The sequence below is a fragment of the Marmota flaviventris genome, chromosome 4 (genome assembly GCF_047511675.1).
Source record: "Marmota flaviventris isolate mMarFla1 chromosome 4, mMarFla1.hap1, whole genome shotgun sequence".
NCBI classification, from domain to species: Eukaryota; Metazoa; Chordata; class Mammalia; order Rodentia; family Sciuridae; genus Marmota; species Marmota flaviventris.
The window spans coordinates 50088474-50115313 of record NC_092501.1 but is presented as its reverse complement, the minus strand read 5'-3'; the positions used below and the strand labels follow the sequence as shown (position 1 = coordinate 50115313).

At 48.0% G+C, this 26840-nt stretch overlaps 1 protein-coding gene across 12 annotated transcripts in view; it reads right to left on the bottom strand.

Moving 5' to 3' along the window:
* Camk2g (calcium/calmodulin dependent protein kinase II gamma) overlaps positions 1–26641 on the bottom strand; it is a 59410-nt gene extending 32769 nt beyond the window's left edge. For 5 of the 12 annotated variants that reach the window (XM_071611163.1, XM_071611155.1, XM_071611159.1 and 2 more), the window contains exons 1-7: positions 26495–26641; positions 25006–25100; positions 12412–12471; positions 5202–5256; positions 4264–4329; positions 663–735; positions 399–501 (exon numbers count right to left, since the gene is read on the bottom strand). In XM_071611163.1, the coding sequence (XP_071467264.1) occupies positions 399–501; positions 663–735; positions 4264–4329; positions 5202–5256; positions 12412–12471; positions 25006–25100; positions 26495–26559 (517 nt within the window). In that variant the 5' untranslated portion in view covers positions 26560–26641. Of the gene's footprint in view, positions 1–398; positions 502–662; positions 736–4263; positions 4330–5201; positions 5257–12411; positions 12474–25005; positions 25101–26494 lie in introns of those variants that run through there. The other 7 variants (XM_071611152.1, XM_071611153.1, XM_071611154.1 and 4 more) reach the window with 3 other exon arrangements.
* Between the last annotated feature and the right edge of the window lie 199 nt (positions 26642–26840).

Below are 26840 nucleotides of genomic sequence, written 5' to 3'. Positions count from 1 at the left end.
GAACCCATTTTCTCTCTCAATAAATCCATATCAGCAATTTCTTCCAAAGCCCTTTTCATCCTGCTGCTTTTGCTACATAAGCTTTCAGCACACAGGCTGCGAGAGATGAGAGGCTGGGCTTCTCATAGTGCTTGGAATCTAAATCAGAGGGCAAGTCCATGTGCCTACCAGGAACTCCAATGCCTCCCCAGAGGCAGCAAGAACGCAGTGCTGACAACAGCTAGACTTACTGAGTCATGAAGGGCCAGGAGGGATTTCTGCACCCTCCCACCCTTCTCCACTCTCCAAGGAGGCCAGGACCATTAAAGGTCTGGTTTCTAGTTCTGAAAGAGGAAGGCAAATCAGAAAGAGGAGGAAGGGTGGGGACTGCATAACTGAGAAGACAGTGTCACCCTTACCAAACCAAGCCTGCTGCTCTCCTTGCACTTCGATGGCGAGGCCAAAATCAGCCAGCTTGACGGCAGCACCCTTGCATTTACTTGCCAGCAGCAAGTTCTCAGGCTACAGAAGGAACAGCGAGAACCTTGTGAGGCACCCCCCCCCCCCCCCCCCCCGCAGAGCCCAAAGGGAGCCTTCTTTGGGTCCACACAGTACCACTATCTAGCACCAGGTGGCGCCAACATGTCACAAGCAAGAGGCAAAGGAGGGGAGCCTGGTAATACCTTCAGGTCCCGATGGACAATGTCATGCTGGTGGATGTGGTTAACACTCTCCAGAATCTGATGTATACAGTGGCTGAAAAAGCAGGAGAAAAAAATGTCACTACAGGGTTAAACCATCTCATCCAAGACCACATGCTATGGACTAAAAGCATGTAACAACAGGTCACAGGTTCATAGAGAATCACTGAATGATGAGTTAGTTCAACCCATTTTGTTTTCATTTCATTTCTTTAATGTTTTGTTTTATCTTTAATTGACAAATAATATGCATCTATTTGTGGGGGACATGTGTTGCTTTTATACATGTTTACAACGTGGGATGAGTATATTATGCTAATTAACATTTCCATTACCTCAAATATTTACCATTGCTTAGTGGAGAGAACATATAAAATCCTCTCTTAGCTACTTTGAAACACATATTATTAGCAACTACAGTCACCACGATGTGCAATAGATCAGAACCTACTCCTATCTAAAGCTCTGTATCTGCTGACCAATATCTTTCCTTTACCCAACCACCTCCACTCCAATTCTTGGTAATCACCACTCTACTTTTACTTCTGAGATCATTCTTTTTTAGATTCCACATATAAATAATGTCATGTAGTATTTGTCTTTCTGTGCCTGGCTTATTTCATGCCCTCCATGTTGTTGTAAATGACAAAATTTCATATATATTTTTTTAAGACTGAATAGTATTCTGCTATTCTCTCTCTCTCTCTCACACACACACACACACAAACACACACACACACTTTTAGTATCCATTCACTTGTTGGCACACACTTAGGTTGTCTCCACATCTTAGTTATTGTGAATAATGCCGCTGTGAACATGGGAGGGCAGACATCTCTCCAAGATACTAATTTCAATTCCTTTGGGTATTTACCCAGTAGTGGGATTGCTGGATCATATGGTAATTCTATTTTTAGTTTTCTGAGGAACATCTATACTGTTTTCCAAAAAAAGCCTGTACTAATTTGCAATACCAACAGGGTTCCCTTTCCTCCACATCCTCAACAATACTTATTTTACAGAAAAGGAAACTGAAATTCAGGTAGATTAAGTGGTTTGCCCAGGGTCACTCACTAAATGGGAGGAGAGAGACTAGAATAGAGATTCACCATGGATTCTTCTGTCTATAAAGGCCTAACATAACCAACATGTTTTTAAGAGATCAGGAGACATCCCAGGCTCCTGAGAAAGGTGAGACCATCCAACCCCTACCTTTTTTCTATTTCCCTATATAGTAACTTTATTCTTAGAGAAGAAACTTGTGCTGGCAACTTAAGCAGGAAGAGTGCAACTGAGTTCCCTAAGTTGTTTTGGGATGACTGTACTCCTTCATTTATTTAAACATTCACTAAGTGCTTCCAAGGCCTTCTGCTTTGTACTACACAGGACATAACAATGAACAAGACCCGTAGCTTCCCTGAAGCTGATCATCTGGTAGAGGAGCTAAAACAAACACAGATTTCTTTGAGAAACAATATATTTGAGCAGATTTTTAAACGGGGCACCAAGGAGTATTTCTGAGGAATGTGCATAGAAAAGACAAACTAAGATCCAGAATTACATGCAGCTGCTGATTTTTGTGTCTGCATGCGTGTGGTTCTGCGGATTGAACTCAGGGCCTGTGCTTGCTAGAAGTGCTTGACCATTGAGATATATCCCCAGATCTTTTAAAATTTATTTTGAGAAGGGTCCAAGTTGCCCAGGCTGGCTCTGAACTTGTGACCCTCCAGCTTTGGCCTCCTGAGTAGTTGGGATTACAGGTATACAACACCATAACCAGCTTAAGCTGCTGATTCTTAAAGCAGGCTGTCCACTTTTACAACCCTCCTGCCAGCCTTGTGGTCAAACTTCTGGCAGGAAACATGAGCAGACTACAGCAATGGTTTTCTTTTATTTTTTTTTTTGTACCAAGAATTGAATCCAGGGGTGCTTACCCACTGAGACACATCCCCAGCATTTTTTAGTTTTTATTTTGAGACAGGGTCTCTTTAAGTTGCCTAAGGCTTTGCTAAGTTGCTGAGGCTGGCTTTGAACTCACGTTTCTCCTGCTTCAGCCTCCAGAGCTGCTGGGATTGCAGGGTGTGTATTATCACACCCAGCTAGCAGTGGTTTTTAAATGGGGATGAGTTTATCTGGAGACATTTCTGGTTGTCACAACCTAGGGAGGGGGAAGGCTGTTATTGACATCTACTAGCATGGGATGCTTCTAAGTGTTTACCATGCACAGGAGAGGCTCTCACAACAAAAAATTACCCAGCCTAAAAGGTCAGTGGTGCTGAGGAAAAACCCAGCTTAGAGAACAGATGCCCAGTCATCATGCACCACCAGGTGTACTGGGCAGGTCTGCAGAATGTCCAGGTGTGCTAAGCTAGGTAGCTGAACTTCTGATTCCTTTCTCTAAAATCTGAGGTGCTGGGGGTCCTGCAAGAGCCAAGGGGTCTTACCAGGCCCCTAGAAGCTAAGGCTGGGGCTGCCCTAGCACAGCCCAAGAGTGGGCTAAAGAAACTTTAAGACTGAACTATAGAGGCAAGTCTCCACAGAAATGTATTATTAGAACAGAGTCGGGCTAGCAGGGAGAGCCTTCTGGCCAAAAATGGCAAAAGTGCGAAGTGTCCCAGCAGAGCCAGGCCAAGCCCACTGGTGCAGCCCCCCCTCCCCGCAGTTCCCTGAGCTATCACGCCTCCTCCCGCCCACAGCCTGGTCCTCCCCTGCTGGCACTGGAATTCATCTCCCCACTTGAGAATTTTTCCTGAGGTTGAAGCATCTGAAGTTGATCAGCAAACATTGGCCGCTGGAGGTTGAGAAATCTGTGAGGAAGCTGCACTCCCCCACTTTCCAGAAGCAGCCCGAGCTGCCACATAAGCTAGATAAGCTGCAGGCAGGATGATCAAAACCAGGTTGTAAGGACATCACCCTCAGAGAGAAGCGGGGCTGGGGGAAGAGCCGAGGCGGGAAAGTCAGGCCAAACAAGTGCCTGAGAGCTGTGTGGGGGTGGAATTCTGCTGTGTCACATGTAGGAGCCATCAGGGCTTCTGTGGAAGGCTGGAGGCTGAGGCATGGGACTGTGGAACAGCACTCCAGCTAAAAGAATCCCATGTTGAACCTGGTCTTGGCAGTCAAGGGACAAAGTGACAAGGGCTAAAAGCTCCTGAGATGGCTCCCATAGTTCATACACCTTTGGGAAAAACCATATCTTTTATGTTTCTAATCACCCCAGGATTTCCACTTAGTGGCTTGTACATAGTAGGATTTGTCAAAAGAAAGAAGAGGGATTGAGAGGGCCCTCATGTGTACTTACCAGTGTGAGGTAATACAAAGAAAAGGTATTTCTGGGGTGATGGGGTAAAGGAGACTCAAGAGGCTTTGCCAAAATTGATCTGGGGTGCTGAATTCTGAACTTCTGATATTGCCCCCAGAATGCAGCCCTCGTCCAGCTCTGTAGAATCACTGTCCAGATAAGAGTTCCTCTGATCTTCCCCAAAGGCTTTTCAATTAGGCACAATGCCAGCCCCCTAAGGTGGACAAGACTTATTTCAATCCTAAACTCCAGAGCTGCACTGGAACAATTGGGCCTTCATCTCACCTGGCATCTGCTTCACTGTAGTATTCTCTAGCCACAATGTCTTCAAACAGCTCCCCGCCAGTAACCCTGCAGCCAACAGAAGAAGAAGAGGTCAGAGGAGGTGGAGTCCCTTGGCCAACCCCGGTGTCTAAGAGGTAACAGAGTTACACAGTAAAACAGCTCTTACAGAAACCTTAACTCCACATACACTTTGAGAGCCCAGAACATACTCAATCCTTCAATGACATGGGGCTCCTCCTTAGGGTATCCTGGGCTCCCCCTTCTTCAGGATATTTCTGTTTCCATAACCTGCAGATCAGCTAACATTAAAGGCAGCTAATGAAGATACAGGGATCTAAGAGAAAATATTCAACCTACTCCCCAAAGACATGCCTTTGTTTGAGACCAATATGAACATATGCCATCCAAGAAAGGACAGACCTACCACTGAAGTTGAGAATGAGACCAAGGACACAGAAACCTAACTCTATAGCACTGGAAAGGAGTTTCCAGAAGGTAAAGAGCCACTTTTAAGATATTAAAACACAACCAAAGTGGAAGAGAGACCAAGAGGAGCCCAGTTCATGACTAATAAAAGCTACCCTCAAATTCCCAGAATTTTAAGTTCATGCAAAGAGCAGTACTTTATTTCTATACTAAGGACCAAGAAACAAGAAACAAGCATCTGCACAAGATACACTGTGAAACAGAAGTGTGAGAGCAACATTGAGGCTGGCGCTCTACAGAGATCTGGGGAGATCACGAGCAATGAGACCCCCAGGGGGCTTTGGGTACCAACCCGGCTCCATGCCCGGAGAAAGTACACAATCAAGTCCTTTCTCTCAGGCAAAGGAGAGGGACCGTTGGCAGAGGCTGAAGACCCAGTTAAGCCTTTTCCCCAGCCTTCATCTTGAGCCAGCTGGAGGGAAAGGCCCCACACCCTCAAAAGGAGCACTTACAGGTCAAACACGAGGTAGTGAAACCCTTCTTCAGAAATACTGTCATGGAGGCGCACTGCAAGAGAGGAGATGGGGACAGAGATTAACAGAGAGAAAACTCGGAAATCCTATTCTCCTCCTCTTCAGCAACCCCACCCAGTACCATTCTGTCAGCCTCACCAGGCTCCCTCCTGAAGGCACTGCAGCGAGAAGTGGCAACATGCTCAACACCCACAAAGCCAAGGTTATGTAGCCACAGAGCAAGAGACCAGTGCTCTGGTTGCCGCCTCCAACTGGGGCAAGAAATAGAAGCTTCGAGGCCAAGATGTAAATCAAGACCGAGAAAAGCAGAAACCTTCCCAGAGGGGCTAGTCCCAGAGAAGGTGGTCCCTAAACATAGTGCATGGTGGTGTAACAGACTGAGAAACCCCTAGCAACACTGACAGCAGGGGCATGGAAAATGGGAAAGACCAGGAGAACTTTCAGAGGGGCAAATGAGAACAGCAGAGTGAAGGGTAATGGAAGAAGATGGAAAAGCAGAGCCCAGCAGGAAGGCATGTGAAGCAGGATAACGAATGGCAGGCCCAGGAGGCTAAGCCACATTCAGGCTATGACTATGACGACCTGTTTATCAAGTGTTTAACATACTTATGTGCCAGGCCTCCTGTAGTGAAGTTCTTAGCACACATTACTGATTCTATGAGCATTTAGTGAGCACTACTGTATGCCAGCCCCTAGGCTAGCTGGTGGCATTTATGAGGGAGAGACACAGTGCCTGCCTTCAAGGAGTTGATTACACTGCCCTGAGATGAATGTTATTCCCATTTTATAGAACAGGGCGTGGAGGCTAGGAGACATAAAGCCTCTTGCTAAAGGCCAAAGAATTACTAAGTGGTGGGTCAAGATGTGAACCCAGGCTTCTCTGACTCCAAAGGCTGGTTCATACTACTGCTTACTAAAGAAACAGGGCATCCCACATACCAGGTTGTGAGACTGCTCACAAACATACCTACGACAGCATCATAAATGGGTCCAGGAGGGCAGACATGGAGAAGACTAGGGCAAGTTACCAACTGTAAGAAAAGGCTGGCAAGCATAATCTCTTCCCAATCCTTGCTTCCAAATCTCTTGGGCAAAAGACCAATCTAATGTCTTCTGAGGTCTCTTCATCAAGCTTCTGCCCACAAAGCCACCTCTGGGTTAAATGCCAACCCCTGAGCATCGTTTTAATGTAAACACGACTTGCTTTGGCTGCCTGTCCTGATGTTCCTGTCCCTTCCCTCACCTGAACTCTCTCGATGAGAAACCTCTGTTCCAAAGGGCTCTCTCTGTTTGACCCTTGCTCCAGTCCTCAGCAGTTAAAGAAGCTCTTCAGGAATGGCCTGACACCAAACCAACTAGTGAAGTGTTCAGATGTAAAGAAATCACGCTATCTCTTCCTTGGCAGGCCCAGACTGCTTCCATTTCCAGTGCCAGAGCATCTTCTAAGGGCTGAGGCACTTCGCTAAGTCCCCTACACGCCAAAGAAGGCTCAGCCAGAATGCAAAATACAGCACCCAGCCGCCCTGAGGCACTGAACCATCACTACAGTCCCCTTGTTTTTCTTACTTGACAAATGCAGACACAGAGGCCTGCCTGGGCCTGATCCAAGGCCGAACAACCATCTACACATTGCATGGCCTACACTATTTGATCTGATCTGGTTATTCAACCCTGCATACTTCCCTACATCTGCCGATGACAGAAGAGGGCTTTTAGGACACAAGGAGGGAGCTACAGCAAGACCCCTGCATCCATCTTACCCACCTAACCGAGCATGCTTAATCAAACTCTCCAAAGCCTCCTCCCTCCTTTTTTTTCTTCTCTAGTCTCAGTTGGTGCCTCATGCTGAGTCCTGCTGTGGCTGCTCCCTCGCTTCCAAAAGGACTTTCCATTTAATTAAAAATTTGCTATTAAAAAGCATTAAAGTGTGTAATACAAATAATCCCCTGGAAATCAGCTGTCCCAGAAGCCAAAGACCAGCTTCATTAGGAAGCTGACTAACAGCAGCAGGATGGTGAGCTGACGGGACAGCAGGTAGGATGCTAACAACTGCTCCCAGGACAGCCCCCAGCACCCGGCCCTGCTAAGTCTGGCTGGGCCTGGCCTTGAGCTCTGCCTCACCTGGATCCTGCCCCAGGCCCGCTCCCTGCCCAGCACTGCAGACCTTGAGAACAGTGCCAGAGGTGCAGGCACCCAGGCCTTTGCCCAGACATGGAGTCACTGGCATATGCCCTTCTCCAGGAAGGCCACACATGGAGCCCAGGTGGGAGGGGATTAGTAGAAGAGCAGCAAAGGAAGACTAATCCTTCCAGGCCACCTAGACCTGGATGGCTTTGATGCATGCCCAGAGTAGGCAACCACACACAAAGATAAGGGGGGGGGGGGTCTGAATAAGACTGCTATCATTTTCATTTTTAATTTGAAAAGAAAATTAATGAGGAATGGAGGACAAGAGGAGAAACTTGACTGAGCCATTCTAAGCATAACTACCAGATTATTGAAGATAATCATCAAAATTATAATGACTAACACTTAGCTGAGCTGTTCCTATGTGCCAAGCATCGTACCATGTGTTTTACATGCACTATTTTACTGGACCCAGGCATTAATTCTGTAGTGTAGCTACTTATGGTGCCCTCATCAGATAGGAGAGGAAACTGAAGGTTCAAAAGAAACCTGCCCAAAGTCACACTAAGTGGCAGAAACAGGACTTGAAGACAAACTGACATCAACATCCTTGATACTGCAACAACTAGAGAATCACTTTGTCCATCCATCCTCTTAGGTAAAGGAGTTCAAATCTGTCCCCACAAGTGCTGGCCACTCTAATTGGCTCAATAATGCCCATTAGATGGCTATTTCAAAGCAGGTATGATTATACATATGGCTGTGAAGAGGGAGCCCAGCCTTGCCATCGCAGAGCTTCCAGGCAAAGGGAAAATACAGACTTTAACCAGCAACTAAACAAATACATAACTAGACACAACTAGAGATCTGTGAGGTACGAGTAAAGGGTGCTATGGCTGGGGTGAATAAAATAACCTGACACCCAGCCCATTATATAGTAATGACACGGCATGAAGGTCAGAGAGGGCCAGACCACGTCTATAAACAGGAAGATCTAGGAAAAGGACTCAAAACATTACTGCATTTCAATGATAAAACCTAATTACTGGGTTGGGGATATAGCTCATGATAAAGTGCTTGCTTGGCATGTGTAAAGGTAGGTTCAATCCCAGCACCACATACACACACAAAACCCTAATTACTATTCTTTAAAAATCAGTGGATGGAAGGGCAGGTCAAAACACCTACATATCTTTGATATTTCATATCTTCTAGGACTGAGAATATATGAAATATCATATTCTACAACCCAAATGCTGTGGCTATTTCCAATTCTCAAAAAAACCACCCAACAATATACTACATTTAACAAATCCTTTTCTAAAAAAACACTGAAAAAGTGTCACTGTTAAAAATGTCTGCAGCAGCTGGGTGCGGTGGCGCACGCCTGTAATCCCAGCGATTTGGGAGGCTGAGGTAGGAGGATCGCAAATTCAAAGCCAGCCTCAGCAATTTAGCAAGACCCTGTCTCAAAATTTTAAAAATAAGATAAAATAAAATAAAAACATCTGAAGCAATATCTTGGTGGGATAGAGGCCCTGTTGCCACAGGAGCTTGTGGGGGACTGAGTGTGACCCCCAGGGGCCGGGTATGGCAGGACTTCTCCCCCTCCTGAGAAGGTCATTCACATCCAATGTTTCCCTTTTCTTTGCAACTATTTTTACTACACTAACTGTGAGCTTAAAACACCCCAGGCCCAAGGTAAATGGTGGCTTTGCTTGGAGCTGGGGTCCTGGAAGCTGAAATCTCCATGTTCATTTTATCACCTCTGTTTCCTGGCCTCCTTTACTTACTAAACCCTCTTGCTACTCTATGAAGGGGCCCAGACAACAAAACAAAGGCAGATACATATTGGTTAAATAACTTGCTTCTAATTAGAAAAACCCACACTCAAACCCAGTGAACATGACTCCAAGCCACAAACCTTGGCTTCTTCAAGTATGGACCATGGGCCACAGCATTAGCATCACCTGGAGACAGTGAGCCATGAGGAGTCTCAACCCCCACCCCCAGCCCTGCCTGCCCCAGACCTACTGAATCAGGATCTGAATTTTGACATGATCCCTAGCTGATTCATAAGCACATAAAAGTTTGAGAAGTGCTGCTTTAAACCACAACTCTAGACTGTGATCGAAACTGCTGGGGCAGCTCAGCACGAAGGAAGACAGAGTCTATTCATTAGAGGAATTTAGAGCAGAGAGCAAGCAGATCACAGGTAGAACGCACTCCATTCAGACTTCAGACTATCGGCACTACATGGCTCCTCCACTCAACTCCCCACCGCTGGCCACTCTCCCAGGGCTGTTTCGAGTTCAACAGTGTGCATTACATCCAATAGACATTTTATTTGCTTGTTTCTAATTAATATGCTTTATTTTGGGGGAGCAATTTTGAGTTCACAGCAAAATTGAGCAGAAGGTACAGAGCGTTCCCATATACCCCCACCACTACATATGCACAGCCACCCCCACTATCAGCATCCCACACCAGAGTGGTACATGTGCTACAATCGATGAACCCTACTGACACACTATTAACCAAAGTCCACAGTTTACTTTGGGGTTCACTCTTTCACTGGCTTTTAACTTTGCTAAGAATATCAGGGGAAAAAACTGGAGATACCTAGCCCCTTGTACCAAATATCCCTTCTGAATTCAACTGCCTACAACCCTGAAAACAGTCGGAAGTTGATGATCTGCTCTTTGCTCTCAGCTTCCTCAACTGTGTACCACCCTTGGGCTGATCTAATTGTCTCTCTTTGGGATGGAGTTTAAAAAGGCCACGGCCAAAAGGGCCACAGCTCTGAAGGAACAGTGGAGAGATGAGAGGAATAGTGAATTAGGGGCACACAACTGCCTCCTCTATAGCCACAAGCCAGGTCCGGATCCATGGCAACCTCCGTCTCCTGGACCTGCAGCTCAGTCACATCTCCAGGAGTCCTGGTTCCCATCAGAAGCCAGAGCGCCCAGCCAGCCAACGCTTCCAGGACATAGCCCTGACTCACCCTTCCCTCTGGCTTGCCCTTAACCCTGGAATTGGTCCTCAAACCAATATCCCCCAGGACCTGTAAGCAGATAGGAAATGGAAGCATAGTTCTAGGCAATTTGATCCTGACAAAGTGACTGCAACGCCTGCTTTTCCTGAGTCTTGCTGCCTTCCTACCACACCTGGGATAGGTGTCTTTACTCTGAGCTAGGGGTAGGTAGAAAAGGAAAGGGCTGCCAAACTGAGTAATTTTAAGAGGTCAAAGGGATATATTTAATTCTAGAAATATAGAAAAAGGAGATTAAGACTTTTTCCTGCTAGTATCCCATTTTTGTCCTTCCTGTTTATTTATTATGACCCTCTATGATCAAAGTCACCTTTAACATAGATGATACAGATATGAATCTGCATCCTCTATCACTGACCCCTCTCCCTTTGTTCTCCTCTCTACATGAAGACAACACTTCACTGTTGTACAAGCTGGTCATACAAAGCACAAAGGAAAGGAAATTTATTGTCCTCAGACCTTGAGACCCAGGCTGGTACACCAATAATGCTTCTGAGCTGGTGGATGGCTTTAAAGCCAGGTCTTCTGATTCAAAAAGCTGGGAAATGTTTTTTGGTTTTTTTTTTTCCCCAAATTGTGGAATCTTGTTTTTAAATATTGGCAAATAATAAAAATATTTTTAGACTGCTGAGCCAGCCAAATTAAACATGCCTCAATTTGTGACTGCTGCTCTAGGTGTTTCTCTGTTGGCCATCTCTTACCCAAGACAACACACTGGTCCCCACCATGCAGTTTTCAGGTGAAGGTCTAACCTCAAAGACCACCCAGGAGGGCTAAGGCCAGGACTTACTGGCTGAAAGGTTTTGGCTCCATGGAACATACTGCACCAGGTGGAGCGGAGGCTTAGCTATGCCAATCTGCATTGGGTGTAATCTAAGCCACCGATTACGATCTATAAAGCCCTGCATGGTTGGAGTTCTGGTTACCTCAGAGCTGCTCCTCTCCCTGTGGGCTGGAGTAGGACCTCAGTTCCTCCACTTATGAGCTCATATGGATTTCTGAGACCTGGGGAGCCACGGGCCGGTAGCTCTGGAGGCAGCATCAAGCTTCTGCAAGTGGCCTCACAGGCCTGGCTGCTAACAGAGTGGAGCAGGAGGCCTCAGGGCACTGTGGGAGCCCTGATATTTAGGCCATGCCTGAGGAGCACAGAACACGTGTTGTCTTTTGTGATGACTCAGGACTTTCAGGGAAAAACCTAGGAGATGCTCCCTGCTCTGCCTCAAGTCAGCACCAGGGTTTCTGCTCAAACCCTGCAGCCAGCCCAATGTCTGTCCTTTCCTTCTGCAAACAGTACCAAATCAGGGCCAACGCTTTTGGCAAAGATTATTTCAGCTGAACAATGTAAAACTGAGCTGGAGTGGGTTGTGGCAGGCAAACCTCCTCAGGCTTTAGAACAACCAACAATGTGCTCTTGTCCCCCAAGTCAGGATGGGAACAGAGAGAAATCTTCTCAATTTTTTCTCCTTCCCCATCCAAGTGGCCCCTGCCATCCCTTCTCCAGAGAAGCTAGGCGGGTGGGCAACTTGCTTTCCTGGCTCCGGGAAACACAAATGGAAGTGCCATGGAAACCCTCAGAGTGAGCAGGACATTGCAACAGGAACAAAACTCTTTCAAGTCTAGAAACAAAATCCTGAGTTTTTCATGAGGGCTATGTAAGGCCCCTGGTGAAGGATGCTGGCAGCTAGTAGCCCGGAACCTCACATACTGAGGGCTCTGGACCTCAGTCCAAAGACGGAAGGAGAAAGGGAGTCTGAAACCTATTATAATGCCTCATATCCCAGCCCTGAGATGGCTCTGCTGCAATGGAGATACTCAGGTCTCTAAACAAGAAAACTTGAGAATTCTAAGACACAGCTGCTATCCTGCTTGGGTTAAAACAAAACAAAACAAAACAAAAAACAGGTAATAAAGACCCTCAGACAGAGGTGACTCCATACACAAAAACAACCAATCTCGGTTCTCTCTACTGTCCATAAAATACCCACAGAACACTCTGTACAGGGCACTCACCAATATTTGGATGTTTCAAAAGTCGGCATATCCGAGCCTCACGTTCTAGTTTTTGGTGATCTAAAAGCAGAAGAGAAAAAAACAAAAGTATTCAACCAACCATTATACTTGTGGTCACCTGGCTATTCATACTCCTTCAATTCTTAGATACCAACTATGCACTTCTGGCAATTTTCTGAATTAATGCAACAAGTCACAGCAATTCCAGAGACAGTTATTTCCAGATGAGGAAATGATTTGAGATATTAAAGACCTCAAGCTAGTGAGTAGCAGAGCTAGAATCTGAATCCAGATCTTCAGTTAAAACTCTGGTGCTCTTTTTTTTTTTTTTTCAATATTTTTTTTAAGGGGGGGGGAGAATTTTAATATTTATTTTTTAGTTTTCGGCGGACACACATCTTTGTATGTGGTGCTGAGGATCGAACACGGGCCGCACACAGGCCAGGTTTAGTGGTGCATGCCTGTAATCCCAGTGACTTGGGAGGCTGAGGTAGGAGAATTGTGAGTTTGAGACCAGTCCCAACAAATTAGCAATGCCCTAAGCAACTCAGTGAGATTGGGGATGGCTAAGTGATTAAGCACCCTTGGGTTCAATCTCAAGTACCAAAAAAAAAAAAAAAAGAAGAAGAAGTATTTACACAGCTGGGTGTGGTGGCACACACCTGTAATCCTAGCAACCTGGGAGGCTGAGGCAGGAGGATCACAAGATCAAGTCCAGCCTGGGCAATTTAACAAGACCCTATATCACTCTTTTTATTTTTTATTATTTTTTTAGTTTCTAGTTTTAGGTGGGCACAGTATCTTTATTTTTTATTTTTATGTGGTGCCAAGGACCAAACCCAGTGCTTCATGCATGCTAGGCGAGTGCTCTACCACTGAGCCACAACCCCTGCCCTGTATCATTCTTTTTAAACAATAAAAAGGGCTGGGGATGTAGCTCAGTGGTAAAGTGCTCCTGGGTTCAATCTCTACTACCACCCCCATCCTCAAAAAATAAGAAGAAATAAGTAGTGTCCCCTTATCTGAAGAGGATACCTTCCAACACCCCCAGTATATGCATGAAACTGTGGAGGATATTAAATCCTACATAAAAGTACTGTGATATTGTGACAAGTCAGTCAGTCTGATAACCAAGAAGGCCGCTAAATGACTAACAGGTAGGGAGTTTTATACAGCATGGAGAAGCTGGACAAAGAAGTGATTCACATCCCAGGTGGGATGGAGCAGGATGGCAAGAGATTTCATCATACTACTCAGACAGCATGCAATTTAAAATTTATTAGTTGTTAATTTTTCTAGAACTTTCCATGTAATATTTTTGGATCATGGTTGACCACAAGTAACTGAAACTGTAGAAAGCCAAACCAAGGATGAGGGGAGACTAGTGTAATAGCTAAAGTCATACTGAACCTAATACACGACCAGACACTATGCCAGGAATTCTGCATATATTTTCTTATGTAGTCCTCATGGTAATGCCAAAACACAATGATCCTGACAATGAAGATGTTGATGATTAAGATAATGTGACTTAAAATAATAACAACAAATATTTAGTCAGCTCACTTCTATGTCAGGCACATCTTGCAATTTATCCTCATATCCTCATATTATGATGCCCATTTAAAAAATTATTTTTTAGTTGTAGGACACAATACCTTTATTTTATTTATTTATTTTTATGTGGTGCTGAAGATCAAACCCAGTGCCTCACCCTTGCTAGGCAAGTGCTCTACCACTGAGCTACAACCCCAGTCTATGATGTCCATTTTATAGAAGGAGAAACCAAAGCACAAGTTCTGCTTCTCCCCAGGATCCTCCTGGTCACCTACTGATGTGAGCTCTGGCTTCTTCACACTCAGCCTTTGGGATTACTCTATTGTTAGGAAATGACCAGAATCCGCAAGTCCTCAGATCCAAGTGAGTTGCATGGGTCAATTCCTTCCACAGGAAGGCAGAGCTCCAGGAAGTAGAGAAAATGCTGCTCTGAGCTAGGAGGCCTAGGAGCCTCCCTACTTTATTTCTCTCTGACTACTGGAATCTGCCAGGCCACCTTTTTTTAGTCTTCCCTGCTCCTCTTAGTAGACTGTGACTTCTTCCACCTCTGGCTACCCCTCAGCTTCCCACTGTGCTTCTCATGATTCTCACATCACATAGTACAACGGTTATCTTTTTCTTTTCTTTTTTTTTGAGAGAAAGAGAGAGAGAGAGGAGAGGGAGAGGGAGAGGGAGAGGGAGAGGGAGAGAGAGAGAGAGAGAGAGAGAGAGAGAGAGAGAGAGAGAGAGAGAGAGAGAGAGAGAGAGAGGAGAGAGAGAGAATTTTTTAATATTTATTTTTCAGTTTTCAGTGGATACAACATTTTTTTTTTAATTTTTATGTGGTGCTGATGATCGAACCCAGCGCCCCGCGCATGCCAGGCAAGAGCATTGCTGCTTGAGCCACATCCCCAGCCCACAACGGTTTTGGTCACAAGTTCTTCAAAGGAGTGGGGATCTTTCTAAATAGTACTTCCTAGAGTTCTTTCCATAAACAGGGACTCAATAAGGACTTATTAATAACAACAGTATCAGTAATAACTATCACTCACTAAGCATTTATCACATGTTAGGCAAAGGCCAGGATTATCACATTTCATCCTCACAGAAACTCTGTGAAGTGGGCCATCTGATTAGCTCTATTGCACTACAAATGAGGAAACTGAGGCTTAACAAGATAAAATAACCTACTCAAGGTAACACAGACAGGAAATGGATGCAGGTAATATGGACCTAGTCTGGAATGACAGAATAAGAAAAAGTGAGAATATCAAGTAAAGACTTTAGGTTCTGGGGGACTGAGTCCAATGCAACCTGATTCCCCAAGCCAAGCAATTCCTATATTTCTTGGTAGGGGTTTCTCTACACCCAAAAATATCACATGGAAAATTCCAGACATAAGCCATTAATAAGTTTCCCCTAAACAGCAGAACGCCTCTGTAAAGCCTCCTATGACCCTCACAACCACCCCAGCAGGTAGGTGCTATAACTGCCTCTCATCATAGATTGCTGTGATGAAACTGAGGCCCAGAAAAGTTAATAACTTATCTAAGGTTCCACAGAAGAAAAGGGATAGAACCCTGGCCTGTTGGTTTAAGATAATGTAAGGATTATAGTCTAGAAGGAGTTCATATTTGTTGTTTCACCAACCACCTCTAGCTTTGTCCTCCACTTTCCCTCTAGTGATAGCTCTGCTTTGTGAAAGGAGGTGGGAACAGGCAGAGATTAGTTCCTGCTGCCAGCTAATCCATCCCAGCTGCCCAAAGATCTGGGTCATGCCTTCCTTCCTATCCTCAGGTTCCACATGTCCACTGACCAGGATGTATCTAGGAGAACCCCAGGTAACGCCCAATACCCATTGCTTGGTATCCCTTGGTCCCAGGTAAAGGGATATGACTAGGGAGTCCTATAAGCAAGGGCACTCAAGGAAGCAACGATAGCTTTGCTTGATGGCTTGGGGAAGCTTGCTTTTTCCCAATCTGGCCAGATGTTGGAGCAACCTCACCTTCCAGTCCCAGACTTGAGACAGAGGTACCAAACTAGGCAGTCCCTAACCTACAGATGCACTGGCCCTGTCTCTAACCATTCACCTTACCACCTCTGATGCACAAATCTTGGGCTTGGCTGCCCAGACAGGAATGAGAGACCAGCATCTTGCAATGTAGAGGTGGCAGCTGAGGAAAAGGCCCAGAAGATTAACGTTTATCTCTTCCCTTAAGTCTCTTACTAGCTAATGGTTTAGTACTACAACAGTAATAGCACTAAAAATAAGGAAGGGTGCTTTGGCTTTACTAGTGCAGTGACTCAGATTAGAGATAGCAGACACAAACTTGGGCTCAGGCTCTCAACTCCTCGAAGGAGTTTCCCAGGGTGCAGAGGGTCACTATCAGCCTCTTAATTCAAATCCTTACTTCAAGGTCTTCTCTTAACCCCAGGGCTGTGCCTTGGTCCTTACACTGATTCTAAGCCATGGAGTACAACAATTAACACATTGGCTTTGGAGTCAGACAGCCCTGGATTGAGTCCAGCACTGCCACATTCAGCAAGTCATTAAATGCATCTGAGCCTCACTCATTCCTTCAAAATTTATTTATTGAGGCCTACCATGTGACAATCACTGTTCTAGATGCAGGGAGAGAGTTGGGAGCAAACTAAACAAAAATCCCTGCTCTCATAGAGTTTACATTTTAGTGGAGCTGGGGAAGGAGAGGGACAGACAATAAGAAACTCAAAAGCTTGCTAGAGGTAACAGCAAGTGCCACACAGAAAAGTAAAACAAGGAAGGGAGAAAGTTTAAATAGGGTGGTCAGGAAGCCTCAGCCAGGAGGTGACTCTTGATTAGGAGATGTCATAGGACATATGGTCATCCTTCCCAAGTTCAAGGGCATACTGGCCAGGCATGTATCTTGGGAAGGAGGTCCTACTTCTAAAATGGAGACAGTAATATCTGAGGTTTAAATGAGGCAATATGGATAGAGTACTTAACATAGTGTCTGGTACATAGTAAGAGCCTCTCTCCCAGGGCCTAGTTATAAAGAGGACAAGATCTCCTCAGCCAAGCATATGGTCATTTGCATGTGGTCACCTCTGCTACTGCCAGAGAAGAGAGAAATACCCACCTTCCCCTCTGCCTGGGCAAATGCAGGGCCTAAAATATGCCACTTGAGTCCTCTGACCTATTTGGGGGGCTTCCTGTGAGACCTTCCATCATCATCTGGGCATGGAGCCTGCCCATATCTATAGCCTAAAGGTGAAGGTGAGCAACAGGAACTCCTCAGAGAGAGGACCACCCCATGAAGCACCTGGCCAGTGGATCCCTCTATTTCCTCAGCCTCACTGGCAGTGGTGCCCTGCATCTTGAAGCACTCTGCTTAGAGCCACATGGTTTCTGACTACCACATTCTCCCAGTGTCCTTATACCATACACAGCCTGGCTATCACCCCAGCTTCTCTCTTTCCCTCATATTTCCTGTCCTATAGTCACTTCCAGGGGTGGTCCATGGCTGAGAAAAAGCAGAATGCTCCTCCCCACAGGAACAAGTAATGACTTGTAGAAAGCATCCTTCCCAAGTCCAAGGGCATACTGGCTAAACAGAGCATTCCCAAAAGGGGAGAGACCACTAACAGACACTAACAGAAACAGGGCAGCACAGGGATTTGGTCCACAGTGATGGGAATAGGCCCTGGCTGAGTATCCCAAGGTGATGATACATCAACCGATGTTCTTGCCACAAAGGCAGCCTCCTCCCTTGAGACATTCCACCTTCCAGTGACCATTAGGGAGCAGCTAGGATCTTCCCAGGCTGACCCTCCTCCCACCCACCTTTCTACCAGGCTCTACCCTATCCCCTCCCACAGCCCAGCCCCCTCTTCCTGTTTGACAACAGCCACTTCCCGCTTTGCACAGGGCCACTTCCTGCCTGCCTGTATGCTACTGCCATGGAGACCCACCCTTGCCGGCCTTCAGCCCAGCTCCAACCACAGCTCTCTGCAAGGTTCCCCCCACAAGATCAGAGGTGGTAACAGGAGCAGAAAGCAGAAGCAGCTTATCAGGCACCTATTCTGGTCCTCCAAGCCCTGCTTGGGCCCTTCCCAATAGCCCACCCACAGCAGGGGAAAACCAGGATCCCTGGAAACCCTGCCTCTCCCACCTTCTGTCCAAGTGCTTCAAGACTTGGTCTAAGATGCTGTAATTTCATAGGAAGGACAATAAGGAGTGACCTGATGCAACAAAGGAGGCAAAAAAGAGGAAGCAGTTAGTGAGGTGACAGCATGTAGCAAAGGGGAGCACAGAGCCTTAAAACTGTTTCACCACTTGGGCACCAAGAGAGACACCTACTCCAAATGTGCTTCCCTTCCCCCCTCTCCAGGATGGGGGGCAGGGAGGGCTGGCTACCAATTCTCCATGGCCCTGCCAGGGACCGGCCCACTGATTCAGTGATATTTCTCTAAGAGCACAAATTCAAGTACTGGCTTCAACTAAGAATTCTGCTGCCACCTAAATGTACAACCCTCTGTAAGTAGAAAAGGACATATGGTCATACTCTGGCTACGAGGACTCTCCCTGAGTTCCAATCTCAAAACACCCTTCACTTTACAAAGGGTATTTCACAGATGAGTGCCTATGACTCCAACACAGATTGTAAGAAACTTTCAGCAGCCCTGTCAATTTCAGACACTGGATGGTGGGAGGTGGCCTTATCTTGATGCCCTCCCATGTGTCCCACCACCTCTTAGTCAAATAACAGAAGCCCCATCTGGCTGTGTTGGGCATCACTTTGAGGAGCAGAAACAGGGCAGCACAGGGATTTGGTGTCATAATCCACCTTCTCCAGCTGTTTATAAACAGCTCTGGGCCTTGGGCACTGACCAGTGGGAATCCCAAGCCACAATCCCACTGACCTCCCCCTGACACTGCAACACCACATCCCTTCCTCTTTGATTCTTACTCAAAAGGTGCAAAGAGTCTTCAATTAAAAGCAAAACCTACCAGTCATATATGAGCAGAGATCATGGTTTCTTAATTCCTTTACTCCCAAACACTGGGGAATAGACAGGTGCTACGAATCCAGGACAGGGAATGAAATGTGCCCATGTGAACGCCAAGGCTCTGCACCTCCTGCCTTCAGCCCTAACTTCAAGAGTTTCAACCAGGCAATGCAAAGACCTGAGCCCCACCATGGCCTTGGATCTCAAGACAAGGGAAGCTCTAAGAAGGGAAAGGCAAGAGGCGCCAAGACGTGCCCCACAGTTCAAGTGCCAAACCAACTCTGACGAAGAAAATCCCCATGGGGTCACTAGCAAGCCCCAAGAAGGCAAGGCTCTGCCTATGGACACTGGCCACTTTCAAGGGCCAGAACAGGGTCAGTGCTGAGTTCTCTGTTCCCCCCGGCATGGCTCCTGGTGCCTGCAGCCTTTGCCCACTGTTTTGGTGACATTTCCTTCATGGTAACCAGCCCCAAGTAAAACATCCCAGGAAGCAGCCCCTAAAAATAGCTCCTCCCAGGGCAGCAGCAAGCAGTGGGGGAGGGGAAAGAGAGGGAGGAGAAAAGAGGGGAGCAGATGGAAAGCTGCCGCTGCTGATGATGAGAGGGCCCAGGAAGCAGAGATGGTGTTGGGGGGGAGTGGTTGGAAATGTCCCCACTACAGAGTCCAAAAATGTGGGTACAGATGAGAGCAGGGCCTCAGCCAGCAATAATGAGGGATTTGCTCCACTGGGCTTAGAGCTCTGGGCCTAGATGGAGAGGAGTGTGGTAACACCAGGGTTCACTACAGGAACAAAGTACCCAGAACCTGTGTTTGAAAGGGAACAGCTACGGGGGCAGTGAAGGCCAAGCTGTTTGAGGTTGCTGGGGTCTGGGCACCAGCAAAATCATGGGTATACCTACAACTCAAAAACAAAACCTAACATAAACCCCAAACAAGTCTTTTATGCCTTGGTTTCCCCAATGGTCCCAGGACAGAGCTGTCTGGCCATGAGTAGGTGACAAAGGGCCTCTGCAGAGAGGCACTCAAGAGGTGCGAAGTGTCCATCTCTTCCTGTCACCACCCTTTTGGCACCCATGGGATCAGGCCCTAGTCAGCCTGCCAAAGCTGTTCAGAAAGCAGCAAGCACAGAGATGGTGGCAAGAGCTGGTTCCAATGCCCCCCCGTTCCCTGTCTCCAGCCTCAGCAGAGAATGGGGTCAGCCACTCACCTCTAGGGTTTCAGCACGGCTTCTGACGAGGGTATGATGACAAGGGACGAAAGCAAACAACAGGAAGAAAAGCAAGAGCCTTGCCTATGGGATAGGGCCTGCTTTCCAACCTCCATCTCCACCCTGATACAGCACCCCAAGTCCCACTGAGGAGGTGGGTAGGAGGGCAGGGTGACAGGCTATATGACTAAATCATGACTGTACAATGAAACTGGCCCAGCAGAAGGCTTGGCACAGAGAAGGGACCTCTAGCTTGCACTCTCATCCATGGCAGGTACGAGAGAAGTCAGAGAAGTTCATTTATATGAAGGATGCTATTTCTCTGTTAACAGAAACCAGCCTATTTTATCCTCAATAAGAAAACATGGTTTTGCACACAATCTCTCAATGCTTCCTCGAGTCCTGGTATTCCGGTATAGCACAAAGCCTCCTCCTCCTTCTTCCCCTCCTTCCATTGCCACATCACCCTCCCTCCTCTTCCCCTCATTTCACCCAGATCCTTAACAGGAAAGTATCACTTGGAGATACCACAGGGGACACAAATGTCATGGGGGCTACTCAGGCCAACACCAAGGGGGTGGGGACTTCCAGCTGGCACCATCCAAGGGGATCCCATTTCAGTCCCCAGGGCCAGCTGGACCCAGAAAGGGACAGCCTTTACCCTTCTGGTGGCCAACATGCCACAACACCAATCACTCAACCTGCTACAGTCTCAGATGCAGACTGGCATCCCAATCTGGGGGCCCAGAATGAGGCCCCTAATCACAGATCAGCCCATGTGCACAGTTGGCCACATACTGGAAGAGACACCACCTGGAGAAGGCTAGCCCCAGGTGCGGCTGGTGAATCCTAGGAGTGTATCAAGAGCAACTGTCACTGCTGCTGCTGATTTTGGATGGCATTTTTTTTAAAGAGTGGCTCATGAACTACCTAGATGAAATTTGTTGGAGCCTGTGTTAAAAATGCAGTTTCTGGGACCTCACCCCAGACCTCCTGAAGCCGAAGCTCTATGGACAAAACCTAGGAAGCAGCATTTTAAATCAATACTCAAGGTTGACCATTAGACACACTAACACTGACAGTCAGTGCTCAGAGACGGTCCCAATAGCAGTCCTATAAGACCATTAACAAGAAGAAAAGAGGAGCCATAAGCTACACTGACTTCCTACATCTCTCCTGTCCCAAGCACAGGTATTTATCCTCATCTGTCCTCTCCTCCAGCAGCAGACTGGTTCTCTGGATCAGAAAGGGGGAACCCAAGCCAGCACCAGGGAACAAGGGCTCCAGCAACTTGACTTTGAGTTTCCCAGGACTCAAAGCCAAAAGGTAACCATGATTGGTTAGGCTTCTTGATCCATTCATTTAACATGTATACTGAGTGTGGATCAGTCACTTTGCTAGTGCTCATCTACACAAAAATTAGAAAACAGATAAGGTCCCTTGCCTCACCTCCTCAGGTCCTCACAAAGAGGAGAGCTTTTCTTACAAAGTAGCTTCAATAGAAATCTCTTCACATAGGGTTTACAGATTAAATAAATAAATATAGCAAGTGCGGTAACAGATTTCATAACACTGTTTCTGGTAGCATCTCTCATTAAGGCCAAGGGCATTACTCCCAGTACCCATCTTAGTGAAAGCAACTGGAATCCAGATAAATGGGCCAATACAGAAGTTTTTTTATGATGCTAATTGTTCCAAGGATAAATCCTAAGGCATGCAGAAGAAAAAAAAAGACCATTTGCCCTTCAACTGTAGCAATATGGGAAAAATGCTTTGGATACAAGTGAAGAGAACAGGATATAAAATGTTATGCTCCACGAGGTGAAAATCTGTATGCATATGAATAAAGATAAGAAGGGAATATGAAGATTTAAAAATAAAAAAGACATAAGGGCTCAGGCTCCTTTGTGGGGAGGGTGCTCTTAAATCTTAAAATAACGATTTATCATTGCCATCACCTGGCCCACTAGCTCCTGCATCCAAGCCTATTTAAATGCCTCCTTCGGCCTAGCAGAGCCAAGCTAGGAACCACGGGCTCTGGTAAGAGCCCCATCTCCACACCTATTGCTGGTTTAAAGCAAATGGAATGACATTATGTGACTATCAGTGACTAGGTAGAGAGGCCCACAAACAAAAAGGTGCTCAAAGAACATTCACGTGAATTCCCTACCTGGCAACCCAGCCACCAATGTGGGTGCTGGAGGCTACAATGACAAGGAATGACAACCCACAAGAAGGCTTCCCATCCATATCTGACCCCCAGAAGTCTAAGTGATTTCTCCCCAGGCCTCCCGGGCCACCTCACCATGAGTGCCAAGGAGAAGCAGCTTTATGCCCTCTTTCTCTCCTTTCAGTTTGCAGCACAGAAAATCACAAATAAGACAGCAATCCAGCAAGGAATCCCAGCAAACAGAGTAAGCCCCTTCAGACCTTCACAGACTACCCTGGTGGGCCCATGACATTCCCAGACACAGAAATCTAACACCTATGGAGCCCTAGACAGACAGACAATGATGAGTGAAACCCAGTCCCAGCACCTTTATAAAATATAGAGTGTAAACTGAGAGGCTGAAGGAAAGCCACAGCCTTCACTTCCTAACCCCATCAGCAGCAGCCTAGTGAGGACCTTGACCCAACTTGCTCCAGGGGTTCATATCGCCCATACCAGCCTAGCATGCCCCTTGCTGCCTCTACATACAAGACAACATCCTCCCATTCTCCCACCCCCAGACACTACGGGCATGCACGTTCCTAACTCTTCTTGATGGCATTTGAGTCTATCAGTCAGGAACAAGACTCTGTCCCAAAGTTAACCTGGTATACAAGAGAGTCCCAGTCTTGGCATAACCATCTCAAAAGAGGGGGAGTTGCTGTCTGAAGCATACGATTTCACACAAGAATCCTCTTCTCAAGTTGAAAAAAATAAATCAGAAATTAAACCTCATCTGGTTTGGGCAGGGAAAGAAAGATACCAGTTGGGAAGGACAGAAAAAAGTGGAAAGGAGGTAAGAAAGGAAAGGGATGCTATCACACAGGGAAGTTCAGGTGGGTAGGGAAGGAGTAGAAGATGAAAGCTCAAGGCAGCTGGCTCCATAAAGTCACCACAATCACTATCTTTTTTTTTTTTTTAATATTTTATTTATTTATTTATTTAGTTAGTTATTGGCGGACACAACATCTTTGTTTGTATGTGGTGCTGAGGATCGAACCCAGGCCGCACGCATGCCAGGCGAGCGCGCTACCGCTTGAGCCACATCCCCAGCCCCCACAATCACTATCTTATGTCCCAGATTTTCAGCTTCCAGTTGTCTCTCCCTCCTCACCCTTGGGTGAGGGGATACTGTTGAGATAAAGAAACCAAAGCACTGCATCACTGACTGAAGACTCCAGGCATCATCCCCATTTCTGATACCTGGGCTATGTGTGGGCATATCTTCAACCTGGTGTCCCTGCCTGCACCTTCCATTCTTAGCCAAAGGATATCCGCCAGAGAGCCCAGCCCCCGTATCTCCCCTACCTTAGGGGAGGAGGGCATCTGACCACCCACATATCTCTATAGCAACCACTGCCTTGGACTCAAGGTGCCCAGAGAGAAGGAAAATAAACAAGTCAAGTTTACAGTCAGTGCACTCAGTGAGAGATAGAGGCAGGGATGGGACAGCAAAACAAGCCCTGCTGGTAAAGATAGGAGAGACTCTCCAGCCAGGGGGCAAACACAGTCCTGCTAAACAGGTCCCAGGACAACTGCCAACATGACAGAAGCCCCTGTCATCTCTGTGGAATTTTATAGCTTCTCTGAGTGCTTGGGACATCTATTACATCTCTAACCCCAGAGATGCTGGCATCATTATTGGCCAAAGCTCACATCTTCCCCAGGGCATCTGTACTGGTTCCTAATATATTTCCAGTATCCTATTGCCCAGCCCTAATTCCTTTCTCTGAGTCTCATAACCTTTATCCCTGGGCTGCATTCTACAGCCCTCAGAGACCTGACCTCTCTGTACTAACCAGACTTATTTGCAGAATGCTTCACACATTGCTGGGTCTACACATATCAGATGAGGTAAGTTTGGCAAACACCCAATAAGAGGTTCACAAAGCATACGTTAGAGGTGTTAAAGATGGGCCCTGACCCTTCCAGCCTCAGGTACTAGGGAGGATCTCACAAGTGAGGCTCCAAGGTCTGGGCCTTCATGCTCCCCACATCCCAAGGCAAGGCAGCTCCTGCCCAGACTGGGCCACTGGGATTTCCAGACCATGAGGCATCATCACTCTCCATCCAGGACAGACTACATCTGCTACTGCACTACCAACTTTGTAATTTGATCAAAAAAAGCAATCAAGTTCATCTGGCAGGATTTGTTCCCGAGAAGCCCTCGCCAGTAGCAGCCTCCCCTGATGTTTACAGATTTTCTTCCCTTGGGAGTCTGTTCTGCCGCCTGGTGGGTAGGGGAGGCTGGATTTGTCAGTGCTGCTCATTTACTGCATCCATCCAAAGTCACCATCGGGGCACAGGGACTAGGACAGGCCTGCAGTGGCCATCACTACTCTAAACAGTGCTCCAAATTAAGAGCTCTCTGTTCCATGCCACCCACTACCCCAGATCCTCCAACTCCCTAGGATCAAACTCCTTTAAGCCTTTAGGGATCACTCCAGTTACCCATGTCTCTTACATCTTCTTCATTCTTTTCTCCCTAAGCATTTTCAATACCTCACACAACTCCTTGTTTAGCTTCAAAGTCCACCAGAAATTTCAACTCATTTTTAAGTGCTAAAACATACTCCCCAATTCCCAGGGTACCTGCAGAAGTCAAAGGCCCTGGAAGGATCCCCAGGGAGAAACCAAGATGGAGAACACTCACCTCGGGCTGACAACTTCTTGGTGTTGATGATTTTTGCTGCATACTCCTGCGTGGAGGTTTTCTTCACACACCTGCGGACCACAGAGAAAGCACCCCTGGAGGGAGAAGGGGGAAAGAACTGGGACACCGAGCAGGGCAGAGTGACACACACACACTTTAAATCTGAGGACAGTGATGCTCTCACCAGCAGACCTTTAGACACACACACACACACACACACACACACACACACATACCCCAGTGCAGTGACCACCACCAGCCAACATGAGGCAGAAGGATGAAGCCACAGCATGACACTGAACAGATGTGGGTGGAGTACCACCTGGTTCCCACCCCCTCATCTAGTCCCTGGGCAAAGCAACAGCCCCAACCTCAGGCTGTACATCAGGAGCTGGTGGGCGATGCTTCAAACACACACCTGCTGCATCTCACTGATAGCCCTGCAGTCCTGGCCAAGAGAACCAGAAAAGAAAGAGAACCTGCCCTTCTCTCTGCAGTAATAGTTGAGGGTAGAGGAAGGAGAGGTTAAAAGGAAAGTATGATTCCAAGAGAAATCTCCATCGACCAAGGGGGAAAGTGAAGCTCAACCCTTCCCTCCCATACCGGCTTCATCCCACCGCAACCCAGCTCAATTGACAGCCTTTGGGGAAGAGGGCACAGTTCTGAGTCTGACATCAATAGCTCCCCTTCCCCATATTTTCCTCTACGTTCCCCGCCAAATGGGAGCTCGCATTCCTGGGCTCTGGAAACGTCTAGGGGGGCGAGTAGGGCGGGGGCTGCAGTGGCCCGGCTTCGCGTCGCGGGTGGTGGTGGTGGGGGTTAGGGCTGCAGCAGCGGCCAGCTCAGTGCCGAGGGGAGGGGGATGCTGCGGCTGCAGCGCGCGGCTCCCGGGACCACTGCAGGGATGGGGGGAAGGGCTGGGGAAGGGCTGGGGGTACTGCAGCACTGCCCAGCTGCGGGGCTGGGATCCTGGAAGCAGCATTAGCGGGGGGGGGGGGGGGGGGGCGGGGCCGGGCACCAAACATCCCCCCACACCCGGGCACCGCAGCGGGGTTGGAGCTGCAGGGCTAAGGGAGGGTCTAAAGTGCCCGGCGCGTGGGACCTAAGGGTAGGGTGCAGAGTGAATCTCTGAGCAGGGTGGAGACAGGACTGTAGGCAGGCGGGGTCCGGAGGGGGGGCGCCTGAAGGGTGCAGGAGGGGCGGGGCTGGAGAGCGCCCAGGAGCGGTCCGGGGGCTGCAGTCCCCGCGGCAGCGCAGGTTGCAGCAGCCCGGGCAGCTGCTGCAGGGCGCGGAAGGAGCTGAGGGGCAAGGAACCGAGGGTTGGGGGCCCTGGAGTCAGCACGCGGGAAAGCTGGGGGTGGGGCGGATCGAGGGGGCGCTGCAGCGGCCGGTGCAGGGCCGGGGGGCGGGGCGAGGAGCCGCATAGCGCCCGGGCGATTGGGGTAGGGTGGGGGGCCAAGGCGGACAGCGGGCGGCAGGCGGGCCATACTTGCCAAGCTCCTCGAAGAGCTGGTAGTCGTCGGTGAAGCGAGTGCAGGTGGCGGTGGTGGCCATGCTGGCGGGCGGGCGGGCGGACGCGGCGGTGCAGCCCGCGCCGACGTCGGTGCACAGTCACCGCCGCCCGGCCGAGGGAGCAAGAGGAGGAGACGGGGCTGAGCCCGGCAGCACCGCGAGACTTTACCGGGGAGAGCGAGGGAGGGAGGGACACCCCCGCGCCCGCCTGCCCCGCCCCCAGCCCCGCCGGCCCCCCGCCCGGCCCCCGGACCGCCCCCGGGGAGGAGCCTCCCGTCACCGGCCCCGCCCGAACCGGGAGCGGCCGGGGCTGGGCCAGGAGC